The sequence below is a fragment of the Lagopus leucura genome, unplaced genomic scaffold, assembly GCF_019238085.1.
Source record: "Lagopus leucura isolate 7727_CA_CO unplaced genomic scaffold, USGS_WTPT01 Super-Scaffold_100033, whole genome shotgun sequence".
Taxonomy (NCBI): domain Eukaryota; kingdom Metazoa; phylum Chordata; class Aves; order Galliformes; family Phasianidae; genus Lagopus; species Lagopus leucura.
Window position 1 is genome coordinate 2095350 of NW_024962282.1, and position 12959 is coordinate 2108308.

General features: G+C 44.2%; 1 protein-coding gene and 1 long non-coding RNA gene across 2 annotated transcripts in view; both read right to left on the minus strand.

Annotated features, from left to right (window-relative positions):
- PDE3B (phosphodiesterase 3B) overlaps positions 1 to 7771 on the minus strand; it is a 74944-nt gene extending 67173 nt beyond the window's left edge. Inside the window, exon 1 of the mRNA XM_042882202.1 lies at positions 6755 to 7771. Coding sequence (XP_042738136.1) covers positions 6755 to 7756 — 1002 coding nt within the window. The 5' untranslated portion in view covers positions 7757 to 7771. The remainder of the gene's footprint in view (positions 1 to 6754) is intronic.
- On the minus strand, positions 1826 to 2921 carry LOC122185960. Its single transcript, XR_006181004.1, has 3 exons — positions 2874 to 2921; positions 2165 to 2358; positions 1826 to 2012 (listed from the first exon to the last, which is right to left on the minus strand). It is a non-coding gene; the product is annotated as an uncharacterized LOC122185960 (long non-coding RNA).
- Positions 7772 to 12959: the final 5188 nt, after the last annotated feature.

Genomic DNA, 12959 nt, shown 5'->3' on the forward strand with positions numbered 1-12959 from the left:
ACTCTTTTTGTATAAAATGAGATTAGCACTGGCACACAAAAAATGTTCTACATAGCAGCACTGCATTTCATAGATGCCAAACTACCAAATAAATGAAGGCATGTACAAAAACCATTTCTCTGGCTGTGTTTTCTTCTGTTCCTCCACCTGTGAATTTGCTCATTTCAAAGGAGGAGGCTAGACACAAAAGCTACGAAAAGTAGGGATAGTTAATGAAAAGAAAACCAGACATATCAACGCTAACTTCTAGACAGCAGCTGCCTCTATTTGAATTATGAGGGTTTCTCTGAAAGTAATGCCTCCTATTTTATTATAGGCTGTCAGAGGCAGATGGTGGTGGTAGGGCAGTAGAGGCTGAACCTTCCCACCTACATTCTGTTACATGTTGTCACTGCGTGACAGATGGCAGCAGAGGGACAGTATGACAAAATGGCATCTGACATGGAAGCACAGATGAAGCAACGGTTTACCAGTAAATTCCTTCATGCAGAAACAATCTGCACCCACTGAGATTTGCTGAATGTTTATGGAGACCAAACAATGGATGTGAGCACAGTGAGGTGGTGAGTGATGCGTTTCAGCAGTGATGGCAGTGGGTCACTTCCACTGGTACAGATTTTCATGAGCACGGTATGCAGGCTCTTGTTTATCACTGGTGAAAAAGCGTAGCTAATGGTGATGACTACGTTAAAAAACTGATGTTTTGTAGAGAATCTGCTCTATCATACAGCGTTGTTGTGATCTTCTTAGCTGTTGTAGTTTCCATAGAAAGAAGCAGGAGGCATTACTTTTGGATCAACTTATGGATATGCTTTCGCAAAACAACTGATTGTTTTTCAAATATTAGCCTGATCAGTAAGCTACAATTCTGTATCAGCAGTGATTCTTTTTATGGAGCACCCAGTTCTTAGGACACTTTTTTCTCTCCCTTGCCCAAACACCACTCACATAACTCACTCCTGCTGAAGGAAGGATCTCTCCAATATGTTTTCATCATGCTTTCCCTTGTCAAATAAGTTGATGGATCACAATATCCTATCACTTCTAATCTATTGCTATTCTTGATTCCTGTCTGTTTGGAAGACTCAAGTATTCCTTAACTTCCAATGCGTCCTCAAAGTGATCAATGCATTTAATTGTTCACTATCATTCACTCAATTATTGAAAAGTCTTCCTTATCCAGCCCAAGACTTCAATTACCCTCCAGACTTTCACTCCTACTGAGTTGCCAAAAAGTCCCATTATTCTTACTCCCCAATATAATATATTCTGTTGTGTCTTTTCATCTTGCTAAGAATTGTTTTCCGCCAACTCTCACCTTAACAAGTCATTTCAGTTCTCTCCCCACAGTTTTTTTCTAGAAAAACAGGTGAGATTCTAGTATGGAGCACCAGCTCACACTATGGACTTGCTGTATGTCACAGCATATTCCAGCAGGTCTTCCCACTCACCTTTTTTCACAAAGCTTAGTTGAATTTCATATCTTTGAAGCTTCGAAGGCCTTAGCATTCAATCAGTTTGGTCACATTCCTTCATTAGGATGGTACTGCCAGACACATACATGCACAAATAGGAGTGTGCAACTCAACATGAGTTGTCTTTTCCTCTGTTAAATATACCTGACACCTTGTCATACTCACTCCTTTCATATTTAACCTCACAGAACATGTTGTTTATGACCTACAGCATGGAAACCATCCTTTTTTTTTTTTTTGCCACTCTAGAGATACTTCTGAGAACTTATTATTCTACATCTCTACCATTTTCTTGCATAATTTTAAAATAGCTTACTTGTCAAAGCTGAAAACCAATGTTTTATCAATGTATTCTGTTGGTTCCCTTTCACGCAGTTGATAACTCAGTTCTTACAAACTTCTTGCCCACTGGCATTCCAGTCACTCCTGTAACACACCACCTGCAATACTTTCCCCAGATTTCTCCAGTGTTTCCTCAGCAGATGTCTTCACTTTCATTCATTTCTCTCTTTACATCTTGTCCTCAGGAAATCACACCTGCAGAAACAGTCAAGCTAATTTGCTACACTGACAAGTTACAAACACGTTTCCCTGCTTTAAGTGTGCTACTTCTGTCCAAAGCAAACTGCCATGCAGTTCTGGATATATGAAAACCAGCCTACCCTACAGTTAGCTAACAGAGCTCTTACCAGCCACCAGTCTTCTTATCCGCACTCCCAGCGTTCTTTGTTAGTCTCTGAACCACATTACTGTTCTGGTGATCACTGCCACAGGGACAGCATCTTAAGCTTCAATCTCTCTATAGGTCTCTACAGGCAGACTGCTCAAACGATCCCTTCTTTCTGGTATGATACTTCTAGAAACTTGAAGATACTCTAAGAAACTTCAGAATGGAGAAGAAAAAAAAAAGAATTAAAAAAAAAGGACGCAACTCTTACGAAGCCTTCTCATTTTGCCTGGCACAAAACATTCTGTCAAGGCCAGAAAGAACCAGACAGAAATAATCTTACTTATCCAAAGTAATAGTTGCAACAATTGTTCTCCATGACTGTCATTTCTTGGAACACTCACTGTTATTGTGTATTTCCAACACTCAGCTGCATTCTATTGAAGTTGATTGCATTCACAACTAAACACAGACTTATTTCTACCTTGATTTCCACCCCTCACCCCAAGAGATGACCAATAAAAACCCAAGACATACGGAGAACAACAGAAACAAAGCTTTGCCTGCAGGTTCAGTTGTGGTGAGTCACCACAACCACCACTACAGGAAAAGATGAACATTGCAAAGAGCTCATCATCTCAGTTGCATAGAAGAAGATACATTTCATCTTTCTAGGCTGCAAACCTAGAAACTGTATCAGAACTTGAAAACTTTAAGGCAATGTAACATACCTATTAACAGGTATCTTCTGCCCTAGGAAACCAATCGCCTCAGCAGCTAAGGAAAAATATAATTTGTTTTAAAAACAAGAAACAGACAGCTTATATGTGCCTAATTAAACTATGTTAATTTAAAAAGTTAAATCTACATTTTAGACTCTAAATCAAGTCGTGATCTTCCTAGGGTACAAGATAAGACTTGATCCTCAGAAGGTACAAGATAAAAGGCATAAGATAGCTACAAATGGAAATTGGCAAGAATTGGTGATCAATCTACCAGCCTAAACATGAGACAACTCTTCCTTCAGCTGACAGAGCACAGCATGGAAGTTTTTATCCATCTCAGCTTTACTTCTTGTTTGAACCTAGTCAGATAGGTAGGAAATTTTAAAAAGAAAATGAACAACAAAAAAACCCTAGCTCTATTTGCAGGTTGTTTTGGACATGTGTCCCATGCACATAATTTGAAAGGCCTATTCTCTTAGTAAAGACAAATAGACATTTTAGAATCACATGTCCTACATGTAGTTACATGCTCTCATATACACATTCACAAGGATGTAAAAAGAATGTTTTACACTACAGTATTTTTCAAGACAGAGATTATTTATAAGATCTGACCAGTCCCAGTAGTGATCTGTCACGGTTTTGTTGACATGACCTGGCTTTCAAGAAGCAGCAACAAACAAAAAAGAACATCAAGAAATGCGTAGTAAGTATTCAACAGCCAATGCAGGCAACACCTTTGATAGCAATATGCTAACATTAGCACGTCATTAAAACATTTAGTCAAAACATTGCCTGCACAGCATTTGTAATTGCAATCAATACTGCAATTGCACTGCTAAACGACTCATCAATTGGCCCAATTTGAATACTGAAAAAAAGGAAACAAAAAGGCCTGTTTACTGCTAACATCATACAAATTTGCATTAACTTTCCCTGTTAATATAGTAGAAATCAGAAGACATTGTGCTTGCATGATTTTTAGCCTTAATTTACTTCCTTCTGTTCTACACATATTGCTATCTGTATGTTTGAAAATGGCATTTAAGTACAGTAGCATGACGTTTCAAGGATAAAGCCTATTCAAGACTCTTTTCCTGCACCCACCAAACTACATCTCTAGCCACACATACGGCAGAAAAAAAGCACATATGGCACAAGTTAGATTCTGACAGCAAAGCATGGATGTTCGTGGAACAGGTAAGAACAAAGATAATTATCGACTGTTGCTATCTGTTGACAAACAAAAAACAGAAACCCGAATTTGAGAAGTACATTCCTCAAATCAGAAAGCACTTGTAGGATCATGCTCACAGGGCCTCTTCCTACCTCTACCCTCAGAAAACAGTGACAGCTCCACTTGACTCCACTGTGTGAACACTACTGGTTGTGCACACCTGGAATTGCCCCCTCTCCCTCTACTCTCCACGCAGAAAGATCCCTTAGAATTGTTGGTTTAAGCTTATTTATGCAAAAAGAAAACAGAAGTCAGCACACTACACTTCTTTTCTCGTGGTACTAAGACAGAGTTGGGCATAATTCCAATTCAACAAGTATCTGAAAACTTAATGTCAATACCAGCAATCCCTTTTTCCCCTGCAAAGTAACTAAAATCTACATCTGCCTTTTTTTGTTCTTATGTACACTTGCTTATAGGGGTGCAATGTGCATAAGCAATCATATAAAATGCATCAAACTGAATGACAGCTAAACTAATATCGTCATTATAAGTACTCCTGACACAGCAAACATCCAGCAGCACGTTCCTCATACTCCACTGACCTTCCCAGCAGTCCTATTTCACTATCTTAAAATATTAATATTATTAAAATATTGAGAAAGAAGCCTTGCAGTATTGTCTAAACATCTACAAAACATGCAGTGAATCAAGAAAGTTCACACAATAAATGCTCCTCTGAAGAGCATTAAGTGCATATATTCCTTCCGTTTCAAGGAAACAACATAAAGACCTCACAGTGTTTGGTCAAACACACTCACAGACCATAGGCTTCCTTCCTCGTGTGACCCCCAACCCCAGCAGCTGACACTTTATCAGCTCTGCAATGTCTGATATCTCTCCAAGTCAAACACGAGAGCTGAGTATTTCACCTGCATCGTCCTCATAAAAATCCCTCATAAAACACTGCCTCGAACATGTATCTCCGAATGCAATTTAAATCATGGCTAATAAAGCACAAATATTTACTGTAAGGTGTAATAGACTTTATGAGGAAAATAAAGAACTTCAGATCTCTTTGTCGTTACTGTTCACTTCTAGTGATAATGAAGATATCAAATTCTGGAAGTCTACCAAGCAGTTGCATTTTACTATGAACACGTATGATTTAAGTACTGCCAATAAATTCCAGGCATTTAGTTAGGTTGACGTTTATGATGTTACTTAAAGAATACTAAATGTCTTCACTTGAAATATATACGTATTTTATGGGAAGTGAACTGAATATCAAAGGAAACACTTACTCAGTTGAATAAAAACAAATATCTTTTATCGTCTAGAAAAGTTAATGAAAGCTGTTACTGCGTTTTCTGCGTTTCTTATATTGTAGACAAACACAATACAAACGGAGAGCATTTCCTATCTAGAAGGGAAGGGAGCAGAGAAAGTAAACTATTGTACAATATTCCCCACGTATCTTAACTGCTGTTACAATATTTTAACGTTTGTCCCATTGTCTGCACTTGATAATTTCAACCTTCTGACGCCTGTTCCAGCAGACTGGCATTTGAACCTTTCACGCACAGAACAATTACTTCTGTATTGTTCTATTGCGTAAATGCAGAGAAAGAAACGCTCGCAAACTGCTGCACTGTTTCAGATTTGCCTCGTATTTCCTCCGACCTATTTCACATCACAAGCAGCGCATTATGGAACGCACGACAAAGCAAAGTTAGAACATTTCATTTGGCATTTATGAATTTCAGCCACCGCAGCAACAGATGGGGGGTTTTGTGGCAACAATCCCTTCACAGAAGCCGGGCACTTGCCATTCATTCCCAATGCCCCCACGCTCCCCCAGCACGGGGTCAACTGTCCGCTCCAGCAGAGCTGGGCCGCTTACACCCAGCTCCTCTTGCTCATGTGCCACCTACCAAATATAAATCAACTGCCCCACATGGGGGCTGCCCTGCAAAAAAGCAAAAAACAAACAAAAAAAACAAACAGGACTCATTGACAAGTTTTCCAGGAGGCAGAAACCAACAGAGTTCCATTCAAGAAAACTGAATGTTTCAGGCATCTTTCCAGACTCTACTAAACAGCTCTCTCTGAGGTTACAAAAAAAAAAAAAAAAAAAAAAAAAGTAGAAGTTTCTTGAGTTCAAAGAGCTCAAACCTAATGGTAATTTATTTGGAGCGAGGGAGAGATGGTTGGAGACCAGAGAAACAGACACGGTAATCTGCGAGGCAGAAGGACCCTGCCACTCAAACACTGTCCCAAACTGGTAAATAATATCCCTCCAAACCCGAGTTCTCCTTTAGCACTTGGCAGTCTTTTTGTCGATAGAAAGCGAGAAGAAGCAGGGGGAGAGCAGCCAGCAAGGCTTTGTCTCATGACATTTGCCAGGAGCAGAGGAGGTGGGCTTTGGGAAATAAACAAGGCTGTTGATAGCAAGAAGGGTTAGATTTTAGCGTTTAATCCGTATAAAAAGTGAGCGAAGCTTCCGTTCTGTCGCACGCATCGGTGCGACTTAGCTTCCGTGCAGCCCGCAAGGATTGCACCGATCCTGCGGAACCGAATTAAGGAGTCAACAGACGCTAAGGAGCGGCGTGACAGCAGGCACCCCGTACACACACCTACAGGAGCCGGGAGAGCGAGCGGCGCGCTCGCCGCCCTCAAACTTTCTCCCCGCGGTCCCGGAGCCACCTACCTGCTCTCTGGAGATGCAAGGCAACGAGGGTCTCCTGAACATCTTGCTGCTGCCGTAGTAGCTGCCCGAAGCTTCCCCCAGGGACACGCAGCTCGACCTCCGCCGGGGTCTGACCGCAGGCACTTTGTCCTCCACGCCAGGCAGCCGGGGCTGCGGCTGGTGCTGCCGGGGCGCCGCCCGGCCCCGGGCCGGGAAGATGCCGCGCTCGGCGCCGCGGAGAGCCAGCAGGCAGCCCGCCACCCCCACCGAGCCCGCCAGCAGCGGCCGGAGGGCCGGGGGCAGCGGCTGAAGGCCGGTCAGAGACACCAGCCACACCGCGCCGGAGAAGAGCAGGACGAGAAGGCTGCGGCGGAGCCCCGCGGAGCTCCGCAGCAGGGTGAGCGCCGCCACCGAGCCCAGCGCGGCCAGCAGCCTGCCCGCCGCCAACCGCGGCTCGCCGGGGGCGAGGGTCTCCTCGACGCGCCCCTGCGCGGGCGGCAGCCACCGCAGCGCCACCAGGTCCCCCGAGTAGCAGCAGACGGGCAGCGCCAGCAGCCACCAGCGCGTCGCGCCGCGCTCCCCGCGGGCCAGGCGGCAGGTGAGGAAGAAGAAGGCGCAGGCGATGCTGAAGAGCGGGCTGAGGCAGCGGGAGAGGCTCAGCAAGGCGTGCAACGCCCGGGGGCTCCGCCAGCCGCCGCCGTCCTGCGGGCCGGCGCCGCCCCGGCCGGGGAAGGCCAGCAGCGAGAGGGCGACGGCGGCCAGGGCACCCAGGCTGAGCAGCGCCCGGCGGGAGGAGGAGGCGGCGGCGGCGCCGGGGCAGAGCGGTGGGGTCGGGACGCTCTCCGGGAGGTCCCGGCGCGGCGGGGTCGCGCAGCCCCGCACGTAGCCGTTCCGGAGGCTCTCGGGCGGCGCCGGGGGGGGCGGCGGCGGCGGCCCCGCGCCGTCCGGCTGCGGGCGGTGCGGCGGCGGCTTGCCGGGGCCGCGGCGGGAGACGGAGGCGGCCGCTTCTCTCTCTTCCCGCATGGCGGTCGGGGGTCTCGCTAGCTCCGTCCCGCCGGCGCCTCCCGCATCGCCTCAGGAGAGGGGCGCCGGGCCGAGCCGCGGCTTCTGCCCCGCGGGCGGCGGCGTCCGGAGCATGGTGGGGAGAGCGACGGGAAAAGAGAGAAAAGGTAAAAGTCTGGCCGCTCGGCTCGCTCTCCCCGGAACGGATCCGGCGGGAGGAGCTCGCTGTCGCCTCCCAGCGCTCACCGGAGGAGCGGTCCGTCGGCGGGGCACGGCCCCAGCCCGCCTCCCCTCACGCGCTGCGCACGGCGCGCGCGGAAGCCTCTGAGGCGGCACGCGCCCCGCGAGCGGCTGCGCGCGAACTGCCACGCGGTAACGGCCGCGCGGGAAGCGGGGAGGGAGGGGGAGGCGGGGTTGAAGTGTGTGGGGTAGGGGTTGGGGGAGGGGGAGAAGTCGCGCGCGCGTGCCCGCCCCGAGCGCTTGCAGCGGCGTCCGTCCGCCACGAGGTGACGGAGCGGGCGGTGACGGCTGCCGGCTGTGCGGAGCGGCTCGGCGGCGTCGGGGCTGTGAGAGAGCCGCGCGGGACGGGGCGAGCGGCCTGAGGCAACGGGAGCTGGGCTCTGGGCGTGTGGGTTTTCCCTTCTCGTCTTTGTTTGTTTGCTTTTGAACGCTGAGGGAAAGTTGCTTGTGCGCGCTGCAAAGCGTGGCGTTGTCCTACGGACCGTTATTTTTAAGGCGTGAAGAGCAAGGTTGGATTAGAGGGAGTTTCTGCTCTTTGCTTCGGTCTCCTCCAGTGCAGAGAATGACAGAGATAACAGCATTCCGAAAGAGAACGTGGATTTCCTGCCTTTATTCCCGTGTTATTGACATCGTTTCACCCACAGCCAGGTGGGGACATGGATACAGATGTTTTCCTTGCTGAGATATTACCACAGCCCCTTCGTTTTTTTCTATTCTATTGAATTCAGCTATAAACGTGTTCCAGAGGTAACCAGACATTGTGATCCTCTTAGGAATATCATATGCGCACATATTCAGCTGTAACAGCAGAAAGTGCCTAAAGAAGAGCACCAGATGTGACTCCATATGATCCCTTACCACCCTGAGCACAGCTCACTGTGACATTAGCGCTTTCTGAATCAGAAGTATTGCAGATGGATTTACACTGGGCCAAAAAAATTGATTTCCACGTCCCAGACTAATTCTTCCCTTATAGTTCCTATCTCCTGTTTGTCTTTTGTTTGTTTTGGTTAGAGAAAAAAAGCAAGCCAACAAACTGAGCACTGTTGAAAATTGTTCTGCTGAACAGTGAAGAAACATTGAACACTGATCACTATCACTTCATAGATCACAGGACAGCCTTTAGTGTTAACATCTAACTCCTCTAGATAGTTATACAGGTAAGGATGGAATTCTTTTCCATACATGTTTCATGGTTATTTACATTAAACACAACCTGCAAATGACCTCAGGGTTGTGAGCTTGTATGCAGATTTGCTCAACTGAGTTTATTTTTCTACTCTCCATAATTTTCTATCAGCAATTCGCTTCACCACCTTATGGTTTGTTTGTTTTCAGATTACTTACCACGCAATAATTAGCTTTTAATTCAGTGGTGTGTCTGTGCAAAAACACCCTGAAGAAATGTATTCACAGCTCATTTTATGTGAGTAGTTTCTTTAGCAGCTTCTCTGTTGCCTAACAGTAATCTTCCTAGCGTACTCTTATAAAAGGATGTAACTATGAATAGATTCCTGAATAGTTTATAAGCTAATTGTGAAGGATTTCAATGTAAGGCAAACTTGATTTGAATAAGACAGCATCTATCATTAAGAGCGTTAACTAAACTTCTTATGACAGAATAATTTTAACAGCTGTAATGCTATAATGGGATGATAATAGTAGGGTGACAAAGTTTTTGGCTACAGCAAATGAGAACAAGCCCAAATGCAGCAGCCACAGATGCAGAAATTAAGGAAGAGAGCTGCTTACCTTTTGAAGTCCTCAGGTAAGTAGGGATCTCTAAAAAGAAATGCTTTCACCTTCACTGCCAGCCCTTAAATGAGAGCTGGGAAGGGGTGGATCCTGACTCCATCCCTTCCTGTCACTCAGGTGCACTGCGTACTCATGAGCTCCCCTGGGTTGGCCCTGCCTTCCCACCAGGTGCTCCATCACTGCTTCTGGCCATCACTTAGCACTTCTGCTAGAGGAGTGAAGAAGTACCTTTTCGTTTGCTATTGGTAGGTCAACATTGCTTAAATACAGACAACATCAAAGTGAAAGATAGAAAGTATTTAACTTGTAATGAAGGCAATAATTTCATTGCAATTTTTTAATTTTTTTTTTTTTTTTTTGTCATTTTCTAGCTGCACTGATTAAAGAAAATAAGCACTTCATTGATGCTGGTTTATTCTTAAGGTATTATGTGGTATAATACTGGAATTTTTGCAACAGTGGATATTGATTCTACAGCATGTATATACAGACAAATGCCTTTATTTGCAGTTTGCTAAGTGTTTAAATGAAAACTAGTCTATAATATTTCAAAATATCAAGTTACTGTTTTCTGTTCTCTATTCCAAAACATCATAACTAAAAAGAGCAGAGACTATAACCATAATTGTCTTTACTAAGACATTAATTTTGGCTTATTTTTTCACCTGTGTAGCAGAAATGCTGAGTGATGGCCTGAAGCAGTGATGGAGCACCCGGTGGGAAGACAGGGCCGGCCCAAGGGAGCTCAGGTGTATGCAGTGCACCTGAGTAACTGGAAGGGGTAGAGCCAGGGTCCACTCCTTCCCAGTCCTCACTTAATGGTTGGCAGTGGAGGCGAGGGCATCTCTTGCTGTAGGTTCCTGCCTACCTGGGGCTTTCTAAAAGTAAACTGTGCTTTTCTTTCATTTCTGTGGCTGCTGCATTTGGGTTTGTTCTCATTTCCAAAGACTTTGTTCCCTTGCTCTTATTGTAGTACTTTCTGTGTCATTAGAACATTGCAGCTTGTTCCTTTAACACATGTCCAGAACCATCTCTAAACCTTGTCACATCCTCTGGAATATTTCTGAATTGCAGTAATTCCCGTCTGTTTGCACTGCTCATTTTTCTGCCTAGACTTAAGGTCTTTAAAAAAAATGTTTGAAACTGGAAACAACAAAAACTTAAGCCAGCTGCGTGGTTTGAATAGCCTACATTTCTAGCTGTAATCTGAGATCATCTGCTTATTAATTTTTGTACACAAATTGATGATGAAGTTGATGTCTTCAAGGAACAAGTTTCTACTGCCTGGCTGCTGGAGTAGTGTAGAGTGTGGGTGAAAAGAAGGTGAGAAAAGAGGATCTCTCTTGCTTTGGAGCTTTGAGTTAGTAAGTTCCATACGCTGGTTTTTTTTATTCATATCTGTGGGTAAGCAGCTCTCTGTTGCAGTACTCAAAAGAGGTAAACTGGACACTTACAAAATGTTTTCTAATTGTGAGCAACCAAAACATTTGGATGAATTCCTGCTGTTCTGTAAATGTAGTCTTGGAAGTCTTTGTGGAAATGCAGATGTTTCACTATTCATTTCTTTGAATATTACAGTTTTGTTAAGAAATTGTAACACAATATAAAGACAGCTAAGTTGGTACAAGCAGTAGTTGGGGATACCTCAGTTTTATTACTGGTTTTTGTTTAAGTTAGGTGCTTAAATAAGGAAATGATATTATTACCACTATTACTATTCTAAGTTTGTACTGAACCAAGCAGTGAAAATGCTGGTAAACTGTAAAGATGTGTGCTTCAGCTTGCTGAGTGCTTGTGACTTGAAGGCTCAGAGATGCAACTGTGCTGCCTGGATGATCCCAAACTTACCTGCGTGTAGTGTGCTGCCTTTTAAAAGCAGGGTATGACACCAACTGCTAAGATGCTTGTAGTCTTGAACACTGAAGGACTAGAGAAATCTGCAGTACTTCATAGGCAGCCAATATAGTGGAAAGAAATGATTGAAGGATACTGAGATGTAGCTACTAAGTGAAGGAAAAAAATACAGGGAAAAAGTCTTCTGGAAGTATATTTACTATGCACGATGTGACTGCTCTTGCAGGGAGGAGTTATATTTGTCAAGTCCAAGGGTGAGAAGAGATCCAATTGCATTCCACGTGAAGCAAAGCAGTCAGTTTCAAAGGTAAGTCACAACATTATGATCTTTGGATGACTGCAAAGACCAAGTTACTACAAATGGCAAGTGTTTAATTTCTAAAAAAGATACACGTGGCAAGGAAAGCTAACAAGTTGTGGAAAAAAAAAAAACTGTCTTGTAAGATGTCTCTTGTAGATACAGCAGTAGTCAGTTTAACAAGCATGGGTATAGCACTAGAAATATGCAGCTGGGGTGATATGACATTGTTAGATGAGATTTCTCTCATCTAACTGTAGCTGTAGCTCAGTAGTAACAAATCTGAGGAACAGTCAGTGAATAGAAGAAATATCACATCAGTACTCTGAGTCTTAATAAAAATTAGGACAACATAAAGCTTCATCTGGACTCAAGTTTTTTTTCTGGTGTCAATATTTCTGATTCTCTAAGAGAACCAGCAGCATGCTGGCTTCTGTTACCATATCCAGATGTTCATACTAGTTTAGATTTTTAATTTAAGCAGTCTCCTGACTGAAGAAACTTAGACGCTTCTCAAATGGACCAACATGTTCATCTCCAGATACACATGCAATGACAAGTATCTTTACAGCTGAAATGTATTTTGATAATATCCAAACTGCTACTTTTTAAAGGTGAAACTGTCAGTAGGTGACTTTAAGTGATTTACAAGTAGAATCCTTTGAAGTTGCAGTTATTGCTGTCACAATGTATACAGTCTGTGTTGCTCCAAATAACACTAGAAGTCCAACATTTCATGTTAGCTTTATGAGAAAACTTACCGAGGTTCTGTAACATTTTAGAACATCATTTCTGTGCAATATATAATATACAAATTGATTTTTTTCTCCCTGAAGGGACCATTTCCTAATAAATATAAAGTTATTGTGCTATCAGATTCAACATATACTGTGCCTTAAGGACACCAGAGAACTGCATACATTTATACCGTATTGCTCTTTCACATGAGCTTATTTGGAGAATTGGGAGTGGGTTCAATTTGTTTAGAATAAGAATGCAGGATTTTTTTTTTCAGTTATGAAACTTCTGCCAGGTTTTGCTTCGTCAAAATTAATTATTTAAGCACAATTTGGCATG